The 24617-nt window shown below is 40.4% G+C and overlaps 1 protein-coding gene across 2 annotated transcripts in view; it reads left to right on the forward strand.

Annotated features, from left to right (window-relative positions):
• Rbp6 (RNA-binding protein 6) overlaps positions 1-24617 on the forward strand; it is a 243401-nt gene that overhangs the window by 28610 nt on the left and 190174 nt on the right. For both annotated transcript variants that reach the window (XM_019060155.2, XM_019060156.2), the window contains exon 2: positions 24299-24339. In XM_019060155.2, coding sequence (XP_018915700.1) covers positions 24299-24339 — 41 coding nt within the window. The remainder of the gene's footprint in view (positions 1-24298; positions 24340-24617) is intronic.

Below are 24617 nucleotides of genomic sequence, written 5' to 3' on the forward strand. Positions count from 1 at the left end.
AATTCGAGCGATAAATTTACATTTTTGAAATTTTTCGAATTTTGTCAAATGAAGGTACTGAAAAAGTACTGAATTTTTCTGTTGTGGCGGTACTGAATTTTTTGGGAATGTACTGAAAAAGCACCGTAAAAGTACTGATTTTCGGTCAGCCTGTTTTTGTGAGCACCCTGATTAGGCATTAAGACTTTAATCAGAGATATCGATGCAGAGTGCACAGAAAAAATGGATTGCCGTTTTAACAATTAAACTGTCAAGAAATATTTCCGACAAGTTCAAATGTACATTTTACAATACTGCCTTTCTAAGGAAAAACGCCAGGCATTGCCAAATATCCTCTGATAAAACACGAATTTTCTGGTAAACATGTGAATACTTAATTTTTCAGATATTTAGCCCACAAGTTCCCCTAAAGTTCCTGAAAATTGCAAGGAAAAGTATTCATATCTTGCCTCAAAAATAAACATTTTATTGAAGGAAAATTTGGCAACTCTCGATTGTTCATACGGCGTTCTTCCTTAGCACGGCAGAATAGTGGAAAGCTAATGTATTTATTGTATAGTCTGCATTTGAAACATGGCGGATATTTTTTATAGCTACAAAATTGTTAAATCAGCCATATCAATTTTTCCCGTGCGTGGGGGAGAGAGAGGAGAGAGAGAGAGGAGAGAGAAAGAGTAATAACGAGGAAAAAACCGGAAAGAAGAAGACCGAAAGATATGGAGATAGGGGCACGTAAAAAAGATTCAGGGGTTATTTCCTAAAATTGTGGTGCTACCCCAATTTGTTGGATGACCTGGACATTTCCAATTAATTGTGGTAGTACCGCAACATTTGGGCAGTAACCTAATTTATTTGGGTACTGCCACAATTAATTGGGAAATAATTACTAATTTAAGATTAATAATCATTCCAATTGTTAAAATGACAGAGCACATACATGTCCTACAAATAAGTACAGATCCAAGAAAATTTCTCTGACTTCCCTTTATAACCACGTCTTCTTTACGGCTGACGCATATTTCCTGTGGTCTCTTGACAAGCAACTATTCCGACTCCTGCGTTGTCATTAAAGTATATCCTTTCAATTGAAGGGGCAATAACTGTTTTCAAATCTCTGTTGCGATAAGCAATACGAAAGTAGGTTGCGAGGAGAGCGGCTCGTGAAAAGAAAATTAAGGACTGAATGTCATGACGGAACACTAGGCTGACGAGAAACTACATTTAAGCATACGTTTAAAAATCGTCTGCAAGAAAAGACACCTCCGAGGCTAAATTTTTAATAGTTGTTCTTCAGTTAAAATTTTTATTTTGTGCTGAAAGGGTTTGAAGCGTAGAGAAAGCAAAAGCGAAGATCTTGGATGGAGAATGCAGGAACGCAGCGAGGAATGTGACAATATTCTATCAACATTCCTCTTTTCTGATATTCATAAAGTAGATATCTGGAAACAATTCCAATTTTTTTGAATTCGTAGCAAAATTGAAAAATATTGTCTATAAACCACAACAACAGACTATATCAATTATGTATTCTCTGAACTTTTGAATGATTATCACAGTATCCGAAGCTCGTAGGATTGTCGCTATAGGGCTGCAAGCTTAGTACGGGAATTTGAAGTGGGAAGGGAGGAGGGGCAAAATGCACTCCAAGACAGGGCCACAGAGGGAGAGGATTCAAAATTCGAGGGAAATAATGACCTTGAAATACACTATTCTATCCCCCTGCCCATATGTTGTGTGTATCAATTAATGTTGATTTTTATGTCCTGTAATATGTGAGTAACTCACAGATGATTTTTATGCTTTGTCATTCTTCTTGATTTAATTAATGACCGAATAAAAAAAGTAGGGGGAACCGGGCTGGGACCCGTGTATAAATCGACGCTAGCGCACAGTGGTTAAAGTAAAAAACTTGTTTTTACGTGTGGTGTTCGTGCTCTATAAGTATTCTATCTTGTGATTATCATTTCCCGAGTTTCGCAAAATTTCTGTTTGCGTGATAAGAGAACACAAGATTTTTGTGGATTTTCTAATTTCAGTATTGTTTTACTTCTGCACTTATCTTTTCGAGAACCATCTTTAATAGAAACTCTCTCATTGTTAGCTTTTTAGAGAGTGCATATCTTCAGGTGCACCCACCAACCTGCTGCGACAAATTTTATCGCACGGACTCCGGAACTCCATGAGATAAAAAATTGACAGTGATGACCTGTACCGTAGCACAGTGATCACTTTTTCTGGGGCATAGTTATCAAGGCTATTGAACAGTGGCGTGGCAAGGTGTGCTTTGCGATATATTGATTAATGTCCCATATCAACCTATGGAAAAGATTCGATAGGCAGGGTGTTCGCAACGAACATCTTTATTATTGATTCTTTACCATAGCTTCAAATGGGGAATCGATAATCGGCCATTCACGCCTCGACAGTCGACACTGCTGTTTAAGCGTCGTAAATCACTTGTCACTTTTCCAGAATATGCATTTTGCCCTTTTCTCGCTAATTTTTGACCAGTAAATACAATCCAAATTTCAAGGGATGCTATTTATCAATTCTAAACTCTTTTTTGTAACTTAGCGAATAGCGAAAATAGTTTCTTTTCAAGGTTTCTCATTTGTTTCATTTTGATTCAACCACCAAACTTACCAGCTATTGAAGTCACTAATTTTCCATTCTAGTATCGAAGGGAGATCGGTCAACCCTCTTTAGATTGGATCTAAACCTCCTTTCTGTACAAGGATGGCAGTATGTTTCTTGAAACGAATATTTAATTGATTTTTCTGAATAAAGCAAACCTAGGTAGTATAAAGAGGAGATTTAATTAAAATATGGGTAAACAAGGCTAAAAAATTATTAAAACACCAAAAGGCAGGACGTTTCGAGCTCAAAACGTCCTGCCTTTTAGTGTTTTAATCATTTTTTTAGCCTTGTTTACCCATATTTTAATTAAATCTACCTCTTTATTCGTATATTCGGGCTATGTTTTTGTGCTTTATCCTAGTTAGTATCAGCTACTATTTTATTCCGTGAATTTCGGAATTCGTCTCATCTATAAGGTGCTCCAAGATTTGCCAACCATCTCTTTTCTTCAGATCCGAAATCTCCGAAAAATCTAATTTTTTTACGATCGGCTTTGAACTACTGTAATTCCTCATAGTTGAAAATAGTGATTACAAGAAATAAATAGTGGTAAATGGGCGTATTTCAGCCAAACGGAACTATGTGCATTATGACGTGATTATGCATACATTCTCATGGGTATCAGGGCGCATGTCTTAATAAACCTAGTTCCGTTTGGCAGAAATACGTCCTAAAATCCTCATTTTAAGTAGCTGTAGAAGACTTTAAGCATATTTATGTCGAAACGGAACGTCCTTCAAAAAAGCAAAGTTTGAATTGTGTCATAAACATGAACAATGCGGGGTTTTGAGAAATGGTAATTCCTACATCAATTGGACAACGGTAGTGTAATATATCTGAAATTCATTTTCTGCACGTTCGTCATGGGAGATTTTCAGGGACCAGTTACAAATATTACCCTTTCCTACTACATATTATAGACCTCAAGAAAATCAACTTCTTTCTGCCCTGAGTTCGATTAGACCCCATGGTGTGGTCATCTTACTCCCGCGACAGATGTTGGAGTTGTAACACTAATCGCGTCTGGGGAGGGGAACGAGTTGGATGAGTTGCTACCAATTTTTGTCTGAAAAATCGCCTTTTTGTATTGATCCCGACGAATATCCCATCCGAACTCAGAGTCGCGCACTCGCATCGGCCATCCACGGAAGATGAACCAAACTTGGTGTGCCTTACCGCTCTGCGGCGTAACGTGCTAAGTTGAAAGTGTATCCTGTTCTGTAAATAAGGCTGCCGATTTTGGACCGGAACTCTCCAGTTTTCGATATGGAGCCACGAGGAGCTGTTGATAGTTCGGCAACGTCGATGAGAACCCAGTTGGGAGTGCATCATGTAAATTATATGCCCGCATGTAAATTATATGCCCGTCGTTTTCATGTTTTCTTAGTCGCCACCGCGCAGAGATAATTATCTCTTTTCAGTCCCCACTCCAGGGATCACTTGGGTTTCGGAACAATTTGCTCTGTTTAACAAATCCGCTTCTCGAACAAATGATCATGGCCTAGCTTTGGCCTCGACTCTTTCACAATCAGTCCGGAGCCGAACTAGCATAGCGCTGTGCATGCCTATTGATTCGATCCCGATTATATGTAAACTGGTGTAATTATTTTCCGTCGAATGACCAAACGACTCAATTTCAATTAATCTCAAAGCTCAGCTGCTTCGAGGCTGCAGAAGTGTGGAATTAATTGATTAGATTTCAAATGTTCATTAAGTATATGATTTCTGTGGTGTAGGCATCTACTAAGGAACTGATTGCCGCGCTGATTAATGAAATATCTTGAGCGCGCTCGAGCTGGGAAAGTAAATCGAAAAATCGGTTTATTCCTCATTACTCTACAGTTATTCCTGATGTCGAGCAGGAAAGGATTGACAGACTTTGTCGCAATTTAAACCTCAGGCAACTTTATCGAAGCTGTGTGACGAGTCCCCAATTTATCTCGATAAATTAAAGTGACGAATCTCAAAAATCCGCGAGGGCCCGGCGAGTTTGTTTCAATTATGAGAAAACGAGCGTTGTAGAATATTTATGCCCATCATCAACGGTAAGAGGTCCAGGCGGACCCTTACACTGGAAAAAAAAATACATTGGATCTAGAGTCTAGACTCTTGAAAACATTGACAAGAAAAATACTCTTGATTCAATCAGATTTAAGCTTAAATCAAAAGGATATCCGCTCAAATTAAGAGGCTTGGTTCTTGATTTAAGCAAAAATCCGATTGAATCAAGAGTATTTTTTCTTGTCGATGTTTTTAAGAGTCTGGACTCTAGATCCAATGTGTTTTTTTCCAGTGTATGATTTACCGTAAACCCATGAAAACCCCCCTATCTTTTGGAACATTTCAATTCCGTGGACAGTTTTTTAGTGCGTATTTCACGAGATGGTCTTGAAATTTCCTTGACAACTGTCGAGGTATTATTTTAAGTTTATTTTACTATCTCCTCGTATTTTTTCGATAGGGTTAAAGAATGGCAATATTTTCTTCTAATCAGGACGAAATTTTTCGCTAACTCCAAATGATCCACAAAACGTTGGAAAGTTACAGTACCTAAAAACCGAGGTCTCTCTCTATACTGTTGCAGCAAAATGCATTCTCTGATGAGTGTCAACTATTGCACGCATGAGAAATGTTTTGGCTCATTCTAATAGCAACGTATTTTCTGTCGCACAATGCTTAGAACACGATTTTGTCTCTGGTTCGAATTCTTCAAATATTTGAAAGGCCTGGCAGAGTGATGACACTCTTTTTTCCCCATAGAGTTGTGTCGAAAAAAAGCTGTTGGAGAAGGACGCAGATCGTGCGTGGACACTCCACGATCTCTATGCGCGTAAGTGGCAGAGTACGTCGCTCCTCTAACGTAAGGGCACATCTCGATTTTGGTATGAGCTCCAGGAGGCATGGCTCCGTTTGTAAAACAGGGCTCACGTGGAAATTAAGATATGAGGGCGACGACGAGAGAGCTGACCTGCACGAGACTGCCGATAAACTGGGCAACACGGCGATGGCCAAATCTAATGTTGCCTCCTAACTAGCTTAGGGTGCAGTGCATGTGTGTGCTTGTGTGTGTATGTCGGCAGGTTGCGGGCAGATTCTCCGGCTTAGGGGAGGATGCGGGCGAGAGACATGCGTGCACGGGGAGTAACATGCATCTCAAGGCCAGACAGACCTCGGAGCTCCCGGCGAACCGGCGACGCCTGCGGCATTGCATCCTGTTAACCCCACGGGCAGATTTTTACAGCACTTTTTTATCGCATTCCGCCACTACCTACTCTCCAAATTCGTCTTTGCCTGAAAATTTAAACGCTTTAAAGAACTACGCACATGATACCAACAAATTCGGCGCCGGCTTTTCGATATATGCAACCTATACACTAACAATAAACTGTAAACAAATGTAACTGTACATGTAACTGCAAACTGTAACTGTAAACAGTAAACAAATTAGTTCCTCACCCTACAATCGTAAACATTGAACATTTTTCCTTGGACCAAAAAGTAGATTTGGATGTATTTCTGCCAAACGGAACTATGTGCATTTTGACGTGAGCCCTGTTGTGCATATATTCTTATGGGTCTCAGGGCTCTTGTCTTAATGCACATAGTGCCGTTTGGCAGAAGTACGTCCATTTAAACCAAAGTAGTGAGGGGAGCGTGAATGGGTTGATAAGGGATGGGAAAGGGTAGAAGGAGTAACTCATAAAAAAAGGGGAAAAGGACGTTCTTCCTTAAGTCCTTTTTTACTTTTTCTCTTTCTCTCATTTTTAATTTTTTCCCCCGTTATTTTTAAAGATTAAGTCATAATAAGTTGCCTGTCACATGTGACAATTTCAATTTTATAGTAGACTCCACCCGCGGACACAAGGTTGAATCTTAGTGGATGGTTATATTACTATTTTCTCTCTCTTTCTTTTTATTTTTATTATACCTTATTTTAAAAATCCCTATTTTTTCTAATTGTAAAAAATTGTAAAAATCCCCTTTTAAAATCCTTGTCAGAATCGGAATCGTAGCGCCCACGGCGCCAAGAAGGCAAGAAAGATAAAACAGGTTGAGGATGTGATCACCATAAAGCATTTATACCCTGATAACAATGTCCCATGGGAAATAGGCGAAAAAATGCCGGCAAAAAATGACGGCAATGAATAGAACGCGAGGATTCAAGGGAGAGTGATAACGGAAGGAAACCAAGGAGGAGCTATGAAGTAAAAGTACAGAGAGCGTGACTTGTATTATTATCGAGAGAAATTCCGAATAATTTGAAAGAGGAAAGATGATCAGTCTTGCAGACGCTTGACAACGTGCGGTGCGAAGTGGCTCACAGACCAAAGAAGCTAAGTGCCAGAGGGGAGAGACGCTCCATTTATCCGGGAACTTCAAACCGTGCGTGCTTAACGACTAAAATGTAATACAATACAGGACGCAGAGGTATCAGGACGTACAGCGTAGAGGTGCACGTTACGCGTGAGAAGGAAATGCTACTTTCGTTACTCCACAGAAATAATAATTTACCTCGTAAATCCTAATAATAAAATGGAAATACATTGACCACTCATTGACTGACTATGACGGACTCATGGCCGGACTAGTGGATAACAGCCCGGATGACGTGCACTTCTAACAGCAGGGTGTCTTCAAGTCCGGAAATAATACCGACTTTTTAAGGGGGGTCCGGAAGTACTGAGAAAGTGCGGAAATTCCGCAAAAGGTCCGGGATTTTTTTTCATTTTTTGGTAATTTTTGTCTCAATTTGAGCGAGAAATTCAAATTTTTGAAATTTTTCGAACTTCGTCAAATGGAGGGGAGGTACTGAAAAAGTACTGAATTTTTCTATTGAGGATGGTACTGATTTTTTTGGGAATGTACCGGAAAAGTACTGTAAAAGTACTGATTTTTAGCCCACCTGTTTGAGTAGACACCCTGAACAGGTCCAGCCCCCACGAGGGGGGGGGGGGGGGGTTATGGACTATTCTCAGGAAAACAGAGCCCGAGGGACCCTCCAACTATTTTTTGAAAATCTTCAACCGTTAGACGTAAACTTTGTGAAGGGAATTGTTTTTATCATGGGAAACCTTTAAAACGTCGTACATCAGACTAAATACCTCACTATCGGTGTGCCTTCAGTTTTCAGTGCAGAGAACACAAACTCCCCCGTGGCCGAATAGTGATATCACTGTCAGCTGTTATGATTGCTCAAGAAACACAGCAGGGTTTATTCACCGAGCGTGGCGTGCGGAGCGGTGACTTTGCCTCACTGTTAGTTTGCCCTCAGTTTTTAGTGTAGGCAACCCGAGCTCCCACGTGGTCGAATAGTTGTATCACTTTCAGGCACTGCGATTGCTCGAGGGAGAGGCGGACGGACCCCTTGGATACTGGAGGTGGCGAGGCGTGATCGATCTATTATTGATAGTTTCCCATTTGAGATTGTGGTAAAGAATCGATTATCAAGGTGTTCGTTGTGAACACCCTATTTATCGATTCTTTTCGATAGGTTTAAAAGGCAGATCAATCTACCTATATATTGCGAAGCGCACCACGCCAATGTATCTGAAAAAATATACTGAACGTAAGGAGAGTATGACCTCCATGAGATACTCCGGAGAAAGAAACACACATTGGATCTAGAGTCCAGACTCTTGAAAACATTGACAAGAAAAATACTCTTGATTCAATCAGATTTAAGCTTAAATCAAAAGGAAATCCGCTCAAATTAAGAGGCTTGGTTCTTGATTTAAGCAAAAATCCGATTGAATCAAGAGTATTTTCTCTTGTCGATGTCATAAGAGTCTGGACTCTAGATCCAATGTGTTTTTTTCCAGTGTAGTCCACTTAATGCACTTTGGACCATTGAAAAGTTTTTACTCTCCGCACTCTCATTCAGGGAATAGAGAAAAATACTTTTTTTACGGAGAGACTTTAGGATGTAAGATGGAGTATCGTTCTAATTGAAAGCACCCACAGCATGGAAATCAGTGCTAGAGGCCAGAAGATCAAGTGAGTGTTTCAGTCTCATCGTGATGATATGAACTCAGCGCGATGAGAGATTGTGTATGAAGGGAATGAAATCCATTGAATGTTTGTGTAATGCTCCGACACAAACCAGGGGGCTATGCTGCGTGTTGTCACGAGGAAAATTAATGTGTTGATGCCACGGAAATCCATCACAAACCATGTGGAGATAAAATGTTTTGAATTGAATTATCTTGTCAGCGTTTATGTAAACACGCTGGCTGCAGGGACGGGGAAGCATATTGATTCCATGTAAAAAATAAATCGAACGCAAAGAAAATACGTGCTTCCTCGGGATGAGATCTATTGAATGCACTTGCAGCCATTCCGTCGTCCTTCTGACAAAAGGGCGTATCTCAATTTCAAGCGAGCCCTGTTTTACATGGAAATCCATGTGTTCTGGGGCTCATGGGGGAATCTCGATACGCCCTTCCGTTAGAGGAGCGACGATTTGTCCCGCGCGTAACGCGGATTGGCTCCCAGTGTAGTAATGAAGCTAATAGAAGCGGGAAGCACTTGTTTACACGGAACAGAGCGAAAACCCGACTTATTGTCAGAGCGGCTCCAGACAAACGAGTGGCTAGTGGCTAGGGACGAGAGAGAGGGGATATGTTGTATGCACCTAATTGTAGGTCTGTGTCTGATTCGTCACGGGACGGAATAAGTGCTGCATTCTCGCGGTTGAGAACGGTAACCCTAGTGGCGTAAGTTACGAGCAAGGGCAGATTTGTACATTCTTTTACGTGTGCGAGGTTGAATTAGGCGCCCCTTGAGGGAGAGTTTGGAGGACACCCTAAAGCTAAAGAGAGACTCAGGGGAAACATCCACGAAATTTTTTGAAAGAGATGGGTGTCTCAAATGGCTTTTTGAGTGTATCAGTATTTTCTTTCCCTTTGTTCATTAAACACGAATTGGAAAATTGAAGGAAAAAAATATACAGTTTTCTCGATCCAGTGGTCACATGTTTACATTTTAATGGCGAAATTTCGTCGCCTCCTGGACGAAGGAACGTAACTGCATTTCAATGTTGCCAAACTTTGTCCTCGCGAATTGCATTTTTACGTGGAGAAACTTGGATATTTTAAATGAAAATTTCACTGGTTTTTCTCATGATCTCATGCAAAAATCAGACAGATTTTGGACAAACATTGCAAAGGTACATTCTCGTCAAAAATCCAATTGTCATGAGTCAATTTTGCAACTATTGAATGGAGTCACGCTCCTTCGTGCGGCAAACGACGATTTGTTCAACCCAAAAATATAGATCATCTTTAAAATGTCTCCAGAACAATACTCATTATTCTTGCTACCAAGAGGCTGTCTATACATTATACGTTACGCTGTAGGGGTGGGTGGGTCTTCATTATTTTGTGACCGAGTGTGACAAAGGGGGTGAAGCTCAACATAACGTAACAGTATGTACACTGAATTTTAAGTTTTCCTCTTATATTTTTCACTTATTTTTTTTTTATTTGACACTCAAGTATTTGTTTTTCCTTTTTAGTTTCTACTTTTTTCCAAATGTATTACATATTCCCATCACAATTGCCCTCAGTATTGATTATTTCACATAATTTTTTTTCAACCATATTCCTCTCAAGTACAAAGAATTCCCTAGTTTAGTCCTTCAAATATTCATTTTTCAAATCATAACTGAATTGAATTTTAAACATTGCCAATTCATGGAGAGCATACTACCGTTAGCTTTCAATCCGCTTTGCGGCGATACAACTATATATTCCGTCGTGTAAGACTTCCTATTGTCTAGAAGTAGAGTGATAACTGCAGGTGAGCTAATATCCACCTTGCGGCGATACAACTATTCCGTTATGTAAGACTTGCTATTGTCTAGAAGTAGAATGATAACTGCAGGCGAGCTAATGAAGCGTTCAAGTCACTTTTTCGCGTTTGTGTGTCGCCTTTACGGTCATACTACTATTCGACCACGGGGGAGCTCGTGTTGCCTACTCTAAGAAGTGAAGGAAAACCGACATGTCGTTACAGTCACCTCTTCCCTCTCGGTAAAAAGCGGTTTTTTGTATGTATTCCGAGTAAGCGTGCCATTTCACGATGATACCAGTGGCATGACATACTTTGCGATAGATCGTTTAATCTGCCATTTAAACCTATGGAAAAGGATTGATAAATAGGGTGTTCACAACGAACACTTCAATAATCGATTCTTTATCATAACTTAAAATGGGAAATTATCGGTAATTGTTCATTCACGCTTCGTCATTGGATGATACCACTATTCAGCCGTGCCAAACCTATATTAGTGCCCACACCAAAAGTTGAAAATATTGGACAAAACGATGCAGTAATGTAGTTTTTATTTTGAATAATCGTCATACTGTACGGTTATAAAATTATTCTGCCAATTTTTGTAGCAACTATTGCAGAGCATAGCCTAATTATCCCATTCCAAAGTAACGGCTGATCGTGATTAAAAGGAATGGACGAACATAATAATATTGTAGACTGGAGACCATTTTTGTAGAGAAAACCATGAAATCGATTCTTTTTCGTAGACTCAATGGAGGGCATGTAGTGTATGTTTTTCGAATGGATAAACGGTCGTGCTTCCCGATTTGTTTGTTGATTTTGTGGCAAAAATTACGACGAGTCTCAAGTGGACGGTGTGTGCCAATATAGGTTTTCGCATTGTTTATAGATTCTAGCAAAGTTTGTGGAGGTAGATAATTGTGAGTTTAACTATTCACGCTCCCCCGAAAGTTTGTTGCCTATACGCAATGAAATTAAAGACAAAATAAAATGGACGATGTGTACCGATATCGTTTATGGGAATTCATTCAAAGCTCGCAGCGGGATAAATACATATTTAAAGTTTCGAACTGTAGGAATCCACCTATGTTTTATGTAAGGTGGATTTGAAAAAATAATCATTGATATCTCACCCACGTAATATCCTCCTTTTTCGAGAAAGAAGGAATCAGACCCCCTTTTTGCCCCCGAGAGCGCCTGCATTTAGGGCGCGAACCAAATTTTGGTTCGGGTGCTAAAAATTTAAATATGACCCTGCTTAACACAAACGCAAGAAACACCTAAAACTAATGGATCAATCAGAGAGCTGCACGGAAATAGTATCACGGAAAAGATTAAATTGCTGATTTAACAATTTTATAGTTAAAAAAAGCGACTGCAATGTTTCAATGTAGATTTTACATAAAAAAAAAATGCTACTTCACCACCCCCGTGGTCAAATTAGCTTTCCACAACTGTAAAATGCCAGATTGAAACATTGCAGTCACTTTTTTTAAACAACTGAATTGTTATATCAGGGATCCTTTTTTTGCCGTGTAATACTCTCCATCAAGGTCTGAAAGCTATCATTGCATAAGCGCTCAGCTGATTTTCAATATCTTCCGCAACAGACCACGGAGGTGTAAATCATTTTTCCGAAAGGACGAGGCAGTCCTTTCACGGGGAATGGCTCCCCGTCAATTTGATGAGACCTTCATGTGATACACAGATTTTCGTATTTTGAAAAAATAATGTTGAAATGCGATTAACATTGACAGAAAATAATGAGGGAAAACTTTTTTCATCACAATTTTCCCCTTATTTTCCTGATATACACAGATTTAATACGACTCATACCCCCAATTCACTCCGATTCATTCGGATATCATATTTTGAAACGGATTATCTCAAAACAAAACATCTATTTTTTAAATGTTAACGTCTACATATTCATTGTGTATTCATCGATTTAGTCCGTCAAGTCCCGCCAATATTGGACCAACTTGGAAGTCAAAGACATTCTATTTTGAAGTGACAGTCCTCTTTTGCACTATTTACCCAATACGTATGGGTGGAAAAAGACCTGTGCACCTTATAGATCATATGGAGCCCTATGGACTGATTCTATGAACGGTTATTTAGAGTTATTATTCATCGTGTCTAAGCGCGTGGAGTTGGGTGCGCTCTGGCCAAGGACTGGACTACTGTGCGTCGGTGAGCGCTCTCCTTTCCTCTCGACCCTTGACGTCATCGCTTTTCCCGTCCCGCCACCCTGCCGCCCGTACCTGTGTGACGCTCACTAGGCAGTCTTGCTACGTTCATGCGAGGCACGAAATCGAGGTTTCATGAAACCCGAGTTCGTAATGCGAGTTTCGGTTTATGCGGGCGCCGCTGTAACCCAACTTTCGAGGGAAATCTCACGTTACTGGAGTCGCTCAAATTATTTAAAGGCGCGTTTATGCGTGTTGCAATCATCGTTCATTAACCAGTCTGGTTTCGAGGTTAATTCTTGATTCTTCGATCGGCGTTCTCTTTGAGTGGCCCGAGGATTTTCGGGTATTCGCAATCTTTCGGAAACTTTCTTCCGTATTTGCATTAAAATATGCTGAAAAACTCTTTTTTTACCCATATGTCTTGAGTCATAAAATAGTGTAAAAGAGAAGTGTCACTCCAAATTAAAATGTCTTCGACTTCCAAGTCGGTCCAATATTGGCGGGACTTGACGGAATAAATCGACGAATAAACGATAAATGTATAGACGTAAACATCTAAAAAATAGATGTTTTGTCTTGAGACAAACCGTTTTAAAATATATGACATCAGAATGAATCGGAGTGAAATGAGGGTATGAGTTGTATTAAATCTATGTAAATCAGGAATATATTGGGAAAATTGTGATGAAAAAAGTTTTTTCAAAAGTTTCTCCTCTTTATTTTCTGTCAATGTTAATCGCATTTCAACGTTAATTTTTTCTATCATTTCTCTCTATTTTATCATACAATTTATTTTTTCTATTGAGTCATGCCAGTATCGTCGATACTGGAAAATACATGAAAAAAAATCAAATATTTACGAACTTTAATCACGCCATTAAAGCGCAGTAAAGCCACTATTCCCAAAAAATCACGTTCAGAAGTAGGATACCACTTTATTAACAGACGTATTTAGATTAAAAGGAACTATACCCATTCCGTCATGAGCCATGAGATCCATAAGAACTCATGCACGACAGGGCCCATGTCACAACGAGTATAGTTCCTTTTGACATAAATGCGCCCAAATAACGGAGAGCCGAAGATAAATTGCGGCACTATAGGTTTCAGGGAACTACTTTAATGTTCCGTAAATCAACTATAGAAATTCTTCAAGTTTATACCTATAGTTTCCTAGCGTAGATAAAATTCTGAAATCTATAGAGATTTCAGCGTCGATATCTGCAATTTTGATAATATCATGGAAATTGTTGGGGTTTGTGACAAAACTCAACATATGCATCATAAGTTTTCATTCCGCTAGGGTGGCTAGTGACCGGGAAAACACGGGAAAGTCAGGGAATGCAACTCGACCGGGAAAAATCAAGGAAAATGCATGGAATTTCGTCAACGGTCAGGGAATTTTTTTTGGAGCCCCGTGAAAATCGGGTCTGCGGCGGGCCAGCTGCTCGCGTTGTTGTGCCAACGTTTTGACCATATTAATTAAGGCTCCTTACGTTATCGTAAAAACTCGGAGAATTTCATTAGGAGAAGTTAAGGTGAAGTCAGAGAGAAGTCCAGGAATGATAAAATGAAATTTGACTGGCTTCCCTGTTCCGCACGTACGCAGAAGACGCAACTTGTTATTAACGCATATATAAAGATCTATGGAAAATATAAAGCAAACCATAAGAATTAGCTTAATTCATAGCTTTTAGCTCGTATAAGCGTAATTGATTCAGGGAGCGAATCTACCAATTCGATTAACTTTTTTATCGTCGATAAGTGTGTTTGAACTTATTTTGAAGTATCTCACAGCACTACAAGACCGAACGTGTGAGGGGCTTCTCATCCTCCTTCACGTAGAGTTATGTAAATCATTCATCCCTCATTGATGCAGTTCGGTCAACTCGAGGCTAAGTCACACTTCGTATCTAATTGGACATTGTCTGCCGAGTGGCAGCATACATCTACTTCATCCTCACCCACGTGTCGGAAAAAAAAAGAAAGAGAGGGAAGGAGAGAGAGAGTGAGAGATACCGTAGCTACGAAAAAAAAATAGCTCCAAGAGGAGCCCAGGACCCGGTGCATGGTGCAACGACTGACGACACTCGTGAGCGTCGGAGTTGGAGCGGCCCAGGTATGGGTGGTGGGAAGGAGGGGCGGGGCAAGCGATGCCGCACACCGGTCCCCGAGTCAAACTTAGCTGACTTTAATTAATATGGAGGGTATGGATTCGATCGACATGAATCGATCGAAAAATGAAAACGTGAATCGATCGACACCGATTCGATCGACAAATTATTAAAAAACCGGTGTCGATTCGATCGACATGAATCGATCGAAAAATGAAAACGTGAATCGATCGACATGAATCGATCGACACCGATTCGATCGACAATTAATTCAAAAACACCCGGATCGATTCGATCGACATGAATGGATCGAAAAATCAAAACGTGAATCGATCGACGTGAATCGATCGACACCGATTCGATCGACAACCGTGAATGGATCGACAAACCCCGTGAATCGATCGACAAGCCCGTGAATGGATCGACAAACCCGTGAATCGATCGACAAACCCGTGAGCCGATCGACAAACCCTGAATCGATCGACAAACCCCTGAAATCGTTCGACAAACCCGTGAATCGATCCGAAAAAAACCCGTGTATGGATCGACTATCCGTGAGTCGATCGTATTTGTCGATCGAATCGGTGTCGATCGATTTCATTCCGATCGATTCATGTCGATCGAATCGACTAACCGGTTTTTTAATAATTTTTCGATCGATTCACGCTCGATCGATTCACGTTTTCATTTTTCGATCGATTCATGTCGTTCGAATCGACACCGGTTTTTTTAACAATATGTCGATCGAATCGGTTTGTCGTGCGATTCATTGTCGATCGATTCAAACGTTCATTTTCGAGTCGATTCATGTGATCGTATCCAGACCCTCCTAATTGAAGACTTGCAAAGTAATCGAAGTGCAGGGGTTTTAGGAGTTGCTGATCAAGAATGTTTGTCTTTGAATCTTGAGAAACGAAACAACACAACCTACTCGGAAATAATGTAAGTAAAAAAAATGTTCCCCCCCAAGGAAAGACACTCACATAAGCTGCATATTCGGTGAAGAAGTTAGTCTTGAAAAATATTTTTTGGTGCCTAAGAAGCAAGTAACTTAGGGAAACTTTAAATGTCCAAGTTGGAACAGATACGTAACTTCAATGACCTTTATGAAAATTGTCTTCCTTATTGAAAAGTGAGAATTTTCGAGGTAACGGTTGGTGTGTTTTTCGTTCTCACTGATTCAATTTTACTCTACCCTGAAAAGTATTATGCTAAGCAGAGAAACAGTTAAGCCAGATTCAGCTCTCCATTTATAATGTCTCATATTGGCGTAAGGGACCATCCCTAAAGCACGTAACGCTCCAAGGGGTGCATCTTTACCAGCGTTACTTAATGAGCTTAAGTGGTTTTTTCGAATTTTCTATAGAATTTTTCGTCCATCGTATTTAGAATTTTTAAAGAATCCCGACGACGTAAGTCCACAATCACGTATCTCGATTGCAGTGTTTGAAAATCTCCGCCTCTATATATTATTTTTTCAAGGAGAACGAATTGACATCACTTAGCGAAGTTTTTGCAGAATTTTTTTCCTACAAAGAGGAAAAATCACGGCAGTTTTAAAGAATTGCCGTCGAGTAGTTTTCCGTTTAAAAAATAAAGTATGATAGGAAGTTTGCGACGTCGCAAAATCGAGTTACGTGGTTGCGGACTTACACCGTCGAAATATTCTCTGCAAAAAATACACTTCTCTTCACTATATAGAAACGCCAATCCGATCATTTAATATAAGGTGATATTTAGATTATTTCTAATCGAGAGGGGGAGGGGTCCGGGTAAGCGATCGTTGCGTAATTTTTTAGGGGAGTCTAGCACAGCGTTATGGAGTGTCACAGGGTGGGGTGGTGTCATGAAACCACAAATTTAGCGTCATGTAATTTAGAAACGGCCCTTTATCCCTCGAACTAACATATTCTAATAGGTACAATATAAAATAAGGTATTCATTAATTTGCGTATGCACTGTAAGCTACACAATTGTGTGTTTGAGCGTACTCTAAAGAGCACACACTTTTTAAAATCTAGATGAATTTTATTTTCAAATGCATGTTTAAATACAAAAAAGAAAAAAAATCCTCTGCAAACTCCTTATTTTATGACGTTTAATGATTGATCCTCAAGAAAATTCCTCTCCTATAATAGTAAAGATTGTCTTTTAGAATAGCAATTGTCGGGTTTCATAAGAACTAGGACTAACAGTACTACCGAAGTCGGTTCGCAGAAGAGCAAATCGGTGCATAAAATTTATTCGCCCATAGCCATTCGCGCCATTTTTATAGATTTTTCATGAAATCAGTCGAAAATAATGTTATGGAGTAAAGTGGTCAGCCTATATTATCCATAAGAATTATGGGATAGTAAGAGCGTGGCAACATTACCCCACACTGAAAAAATTTGTTCCCAAGGTCTTATTCTGACTTAAAGCATCGTTTCTTGTCGCCAATTTTTTTTTTTTTTTTTTTTTTTTTTTTTTTTTAAGTTAAAAAAACGTCGCGTCGTTTTGTTATCGTCAAGGTTAAGTGAATTTAACTTTACCTATAAGTCAATGGTTTCTTTAACTCAAATAAACTTTCGTTTCAGTTAAATCCGCTACGATTTAACTTTAAAAATACAACACATTATGACAAAAAACGACGCTTTAGGTAAAAATAATATCTCAAGAAAATTTTTTCAAGTGTAAGCTTTTGAAGTACAATGTTATGACACTTTAAATTGGAATCTCAAATAGGGTGTAAGCCCGAAAAACACACCAAAAATTAGCATGAGATTGGCTGAAAAGATCTCGTGCTGTTACCAGCCAATGCTTATTATTTCTTTATTTGTGATCTAGCTTTCAAAATATTCACATGGAAGAAATGAGTTGAGTGTGCGATGAATCCCCGTTGCGCCGTATTTCAATATTTTCAAAATATATTTTTACGATGCATTGCCAGCTAGCTCCGGCTCTGGAATCACAGTGCGCCGTCGGGGTCGAAAAGGAAGGAGAGCGCTCAAGCCACGGTTTCACGGGGAGGCCTCGCCTCGTCTCGGCGCGAAGCTAACTTGCCGTCAGTCATGAACAGTCGTCTTTGTACTTACGTAGAGTCTTGTAGGCGCTATGCGTTTCACGCCGACCGCTGCTGACCGCACTGTTTTTGACGCAATGCGTGAAGTATTCACGGAGTCTTGTAGGCGCTAATATGTGTTCCATGCTGACCGACGCGTCGGGTCCTCGTCATCATTGCTCTCTGCGCCGCTCTAAGCCAAATTGCGTGTTTGGTTTCTCTCTCAACTAGATTAATGAAAGGCGCTGTCTCTTGTATCACCGAAAGACGAAAAAATTAGAAATTACTTTAGGTTCTTTAACTCTCAGAAAATGAGACGTTTTTTCGCCTTTTCTCGTTTGTAATTTTTTTTTTGAATCCGATTTTTTTGTTGATACCTACATTTGAAAATTACAACATTTGCCGCCCCCTAAATTTGCCGCCATGGGCCGCAGCCTATGTGGCCATTCCCTAAATCCAGCTCTGACGGCCACGCTAGGGAGGATCTTTTCTCAATGAAGACGTTTTTGATGCGTCGACTCTCTTCATTAAAAATTATGTTATGCAACCGTATTCGTTAATCTAAGTGTTGCTGTCTTCTTATAAAGTTTTGAATGATACAACTATCCGGCCTCCACAGCCACGCTAGGAAGTATCTTTTCCCAGTGAAGGCGTTTTTCATGCGTCGACTCTCTTCATTAAAACTTATTAGGAGCGACCGCATTATTCACTGATCTACGCTGCTGCGCTGTTGATCGGGTTCTCAATCGATGCAACTATTTGGGCTCTTAGGTCACGCACCGTCTCCGAATTTGCCAAAAAAGGTGCCAAAAAAGTACCTTTTTATGAAAAAATACAAGAAATGCCACGCCAGCAAAGGACGCCTTCGTGCGTTTAAAAATTAAGCTCCAAATGGTGATTTTCGATCCCAAGAGGAGGTTGTTACCCCCATATCAATGCCCTCCCCTTTGGTCACCATTTATCCTGCACCTTTCTCCCCTCTCTTTTCTCTTTACCTCCTCGGTTTTTCTCTCACGTGTTCCTCCCAACTATTTTTTCTTTTTCTTTCCTATTTTCTTTTCGCTTTTATTCCTTCCTCTCTCATTTGTTCTTTCATTTTGGCGCCTTCGGCAACACGGCACCTGGTTCTGTTGCTCTTATCGGTCCATCCTCGACACTATTTAAAATCATCGCATCTAATCTGCCGTAGAGTACCTATATTGAGAGAGTATGGCCACTGGTGTTACCACCTCTGATTGGCTCAGCCATCTTAGGCTGAAGGAAGCCCTTAGGACCCAAAAATGGCGGACGCCATAAATTAATGTAATGCAAAATGACTCAAAATGTAATTTTCTTTGCTTATCGTAACGAAAAATTTACTCAAATGCACTATTGCGACTTCTTTACATATTTTTAAGGCTAATCGTGTGCAATATTTGAGAGAAATTATCTTAGATCTAGTAAGGTTGGCAGCAAGTGCGGTTGGCGATAACCGTCAAAAGTTGGCAATGACCCCCCCTCCCATCCACAAAAACCAAAACAAAGCACCGCCATTTTTGGGTCCTAAGCCTCTCTATGGGGCCCAGTGGCCATACTCTCTCAATATAGGTACTCTAATCTGCCGTGATGAGGAAGAAGGCCGTATGAACCTTCACGCGTTGCCAAATTTCCTTTGATGAAACGCGAATTTCCTGGTAAATTTATGAATATGTTCCTCCCAATTTTTCAGATAATTTAGTTCGTAATTTTACTTAGAGATTCTGAAAATTTAAAGGAAAATTATTCATATTTTTCCTATAAAATAGACATTTTATCGAAGGAAATTTGGCAACTCTTGAATGTTTATACTGCGTTTTTCCTTAGCACGGCAGTCATGATGCATCTCTCCCGGGCACCCTCGCTCGGCAGCCTCCCTGTGGAGGCGTACCCTCGGCAACGCACAGTAGTCAGGTATTTGGTGAGAGCGGGTGGCAATTCTTTACAAGCACACGATGACATGAAACGACAGATTTTCCGAATACTTTTACATTCGAACACTCAGTTTTGCCCGTATTTAGAAATGTTCGTAATGTTCGACAGATATTTGTCAAATGACCACTGATGTGTAAATCATTTCCGGCAATTCTGCAATTTTTTTCACTTTTTCAAAATACACATCTCGCGCTCTTTGACTAATTCACCGAGCATAGTATGCGGAGCGTTGACTTTACCTCACTATTGGTTTGCCTTCAGTTTTCAATGCAGGCAACCCGTGCTCCCACGTGGTCGAATAGTGGTATCATTCTCAGCTGTCATGATTGCTCTAGGAAGGGATCAGGAATTATTCATCGAACGTTTTGCTTGGAGCGGTGACTTAACTTCGTATTTTTTTTCTTCTCGCGAGATATTTTGCTGCTTATCACTTTGCAGTCGCTCTCTCGGAAAAGTTAAATTCCTAAATCGTTGCAATTGTGCATTGAGGGCTGTGCATGATTATGAAACAATTAATACGTAGATAAGTAAATGCAAATTATAAATTTGAACACATCATGAAACCTGCTTCAAGTAAAAGTAATTTTCTTTTTTTTTTCGTATTGAGGATAGCGACCTGGCCCTTAATTCTCCTCAGGTTGGGCTTGAATCCTCCGTTCAAGTGGTAATTTTTACTGATAATGAGTTTCACGGAGAGTCTAGTGCGTTTGTTTATCACTCTTTTTCTCTATTTCTTCATATATTTATACCTTTAGTATAATTTGAGTCGAAGGGCATGCAGGCTCAGAGTCCCGGGTGGCGATTATAGACAAAGATGACAAAAAGGATTTGGAGGGATCCTTTTGGTTGAAGCAGGCTGTTGCGATGGACAAAGTAGGTAGGTGCTAGACTAACTAAATGCAACCCACATGAGACCCTTTAGTCAGTCCATCATTTTCTCACTTGATCTATTAGAACTACCCATCAACCAATAGGATCGCTCCTTACTCCTTATGTCTTCTTTGTCCATAGCTTTGTCTATCGATTTCAACAATCAGGCCCCGGGCTATAGTCCAACAGACAACATTCATTTCATCAAATCATTGCGGTTAAGGATCACTTTGTCAATGGATCAGTTGCACTGGTCACAGAAACGTATTTTGATGCTCGACTCTTGTGGATTAGCTGAGAATAATAAGATCTGTCAAACAGAAACTTTCTACGTTCAACATTAACCGAGATGTACTGTCGCGTTGTAAAAAATTCGGTGTATGACGTCGTCCACCGCGATAGTCACACCCTTGGTTTCTTCCACCTTGCTTTTATCAGCTAGGGAAACACACATTTGCTCTGGTAACTCAAGGTGTAACTTAGATGAAAGCAAGGTGGAAGAAACCAAGGGTGTGACTACCGCGGTGGATGACGTCGTAAACCGAATTTTTCAAAGCGCGATCTCCATTAAAATTGAACGTAGAAAGTTGGTGTTTGGATGGATCTTTATATTTTTAGCCGATCGACAAGAATCAAGCATCAAAACCTGATTCTGAGACCTGCGCAACTGACCCACCCTCTCAGAAAAAGTCCATCCTGCTCATACTGAGCTTCTCTATGGAAAATCACACATGCTGCTACGTCATACAACTCGTCTCACAAACGAAACTTACACAGTTAGGTAAACCGTTGGAACCCACTCATGAGCCACCTTCCGAGGTTTCCTCCAGTCCGTCTCATGCAGCATTTTTGAACGCCCAAAAAATTCAATGTAGCACATTTTGCGGTCTTCATAGCAAGAAGCGAATTATATTTAGAGACTCGGTGCTGCTTTTGCGCCCGAACCCTGTCATTTTATTTGAGTTCGAAACTTCCGATTCGGTGACCAACGAATCGCAACGTTGATGCATGATTTTGATACCGCCTCGCGAGGTGGTTCTGTAAACGTTCGACCTATCGAAAACGAACGGATCTGATTGGCCGAATCTGGTAACAACGGTGTCCACCGGTGTCGGTGATAGATGAGACAAACCGGGACAGAACTTCCCAAAGAGGTTCGGAACTTTAAATAAAATTCGTTTAACAATGTGAATTTTTTGTTCCCGGTGCATTGATTAATTTATTTAGAGGACTGGTGCGACAGTGTGAGGGTGAGCGGGGGCCCGTAAGCGGGAAAGAGGTGACACGGGGAGTGAATGAATAAATGATGTCACTTCGTTAATATAACACGCGTAAGTATTCAAAGTCGGCTAGAATCCCGTGCTCTATTTGAAGTCTCCTCATTTCATTTAAAGATCCTGTAAGGAGGAAGAGAGTATAAATAAAAAGCGGGCCGAGTAAGACTATAATAAACCTCGGGTTGGCCCCGCTGTTCGTCCTCCCTAATCTTCGGCGAGCGCCCGCAACGCGAACGTGAAGCCCAGCGGAGAATGGAAACGCAGCTCAGCCATCTGCTGCAAGTGACGTATGACACACGCTCTGACTTCTCCAAGAGCCAACATTCTTTTTCCCTCTCTTTTCTTCCCGGCTTTCTTTTGACCTCTCCTCGATTCATCCGCAAATCCTGCCTCTTGAGCCTCTTCCAAAAACGCTCGTCAGGTATCTCTTCATCGGCCGATCGATGGCCCGTGAAGCCACACAACAAATATTTTCGGATTTTTCACGGATCTTTGGGGCCGTCCATAAATTATGTCACCCAAGTAAGGGGGAGGGAGAAAAGGGGGGGGGGTCTAGCGGTGGGTGACGGGACGGGAGGGAGGGGTCAAGGCAAAGATGACGGACCTAAGCTTTTCTGAATAGGTGAAAAGGCTGGAAATGCTTGCTCGAAGTATATCTACTAATCATTATCGATTTTCTACGTTTTTCCCCATAATGGGGAAGGGAAGACCACAAATCATGTTTAATACTCAATAAAAGAAATTAATTAATTTAGTTCCTCCTGGGAGAAGGCAGAAGGCGTCCAATGAGAGGTTGGAGGGAGGGGATTGAAGCAGAAATGTTAATTTGGTCAATGCCCCAAGGGTTGTGGTTCGACAGAGAGCAGTGGAGGTTAGGTGTCGTAGAGTGCGAGGGAGTGCTTTAAAGCGACCTATACGTATGTATAAGAGAAATTTTCATTTTCTGAACGCTGCAGACTACATCTACTGATTTTCATCAATTTTCTGCGTTTTCTCCTGAAGGGGGGGGGGGGGTAAGCAAATAATGACGTAAGTTTATTGGGGGGAGGGGAGGGGTCTAGCAGTGGATTACGGTTGGATACGGTGAGGGAGGGAGGCGTCAAAACATAGGACGAATGGGTGATGTAATTTATGGACGGCCCCTTAGGTGTTGAATGGCTAACTGAAAAAAATTAAGAACGAGTAAAAACTTCGGCTGTGCAACAATATGAAAGTATTTTCGTTCTGGATCGGGTGGAGTAGACCCCAAAGTGGCAACCTGCCCATTAGGATTAGTAACAGACAGTCAAGTCATAGAGCGCTAACCGCGCTTTCTTTTTCAACGTAGATGTGAGGTGAGAGGTCCAAGTCAGCTCTCTGAAAATATTATTTAATCGCAAAGCACATTGAAATTAATGTGACGACCGGCACGCAGACTTCAGTTATTTTCCTAGCGGGAAGTTTGAAATGGCGATGTAGAAGATGCTGCTTTCTTATCTATGAGTTAAACAATTTACACATTTTGATGTGTAAACGGTATTCTGCATTTCATATCAACGAGGAAACATGTGGGCACTGAATTGCTTCGTTTGCACTCTTCGTAGTGATCCACTGTATTCCATTGAACCTTTTCTACACTGAAAAAAAAATTGGTATAATTTACCATTCCTTCACGCTGTATTTCACATAAGAGTCAATTCTGCCAGAAAAAAGTAAACGTTACTATATACCGGTACAGGTAACTATTCCTCTGGCAGAATCGACTTTGGATCGTGGCGTCTAGTTTTTTTAAAAACCGGGAAAAACCGGGATTCATCAGGGAATGAAAATTTACTGGTAAAATCAGGAAATCTATTCCAGAAACCGGTTTTTTCCTCTCCAACCACCAAAGGATCATTTCGTTTTCAAATTTGGCGGTCTAATCTGACGTGCGCCAAAGAAATGGCTGTAAGATTAATTAAAATCTATAATCATATCTAAAACTCTGGAAAATTATATTCTTTTCCCTAAGAAAATTCCGGGGAAGTGGGAGAAAATTTCGGTTTCTCATCAAGAAATGAGCTCCTGAAAATCAAGGAAAATCAGGGAAAAATCAGGGAATGAGCTTTGCCAAGAAAACTAGACACCATGCTTTGAATTCACGCTGTGCGAAATACAGCGTGAAGGAATGGTAAATTCCACCAATATTTTTTTCAGTGTATGATCAATTTTAATATGCTGTCAGGTGATTCCACAGCAACTACTCGGCAATTCTACTCCTCAACCTTTTTGTATAGTTTCCTCGTTCTTCCTGCTTTTATTTTGTTGAAAGTGGTATTATTCTCCCGGCTGAAATCCCACTTTTTGTATGTTTGTCACCACATGTTTTACCAGAGCTGTCTCGCAATGATGCATTTCATGAAAGTGTACCTAATAATAGTTTTTGACCTTTTTTGTTTGTTTCAGAAAAATGTTTATTGGCGGTCTCAGTTGGCAAACTAGTCCAGGTAAAAATTTGAAATCATTTCAATTTGTCCTTGTGTCACCTCGGAAACTTAATAGAGCCCCCGTAATGATAATTGGTCAGTGAGATCGAAAACACACCATCTCGGTTACCCGAAAATGCTCAATTTTCATTGAAGACGAACAATTTTTATAAAGGTCATTGAAGGTAGCGCATCTGATCCAACTTGGACCTTTAAAATGTCCCTGTATAATGATAATTGAATCAGTTAGATCGAAAACACACCATTTCGGTAACCCGAAAATGCTCAATTTGCATTAA

This window comes from Bemisia tabaci, chromosome 1 (assembly GCF_918797505.1).
Source record: "Bemisia tabaci chromosome 1, PGI_BMITA_v3".
NCBI classification, from domain to species: Eukaryota; Metazoa; Arthropoda; class Insecta; order Hemiptera; family Aleyrodidae; genus Bemisia; species Bemisia tabaci.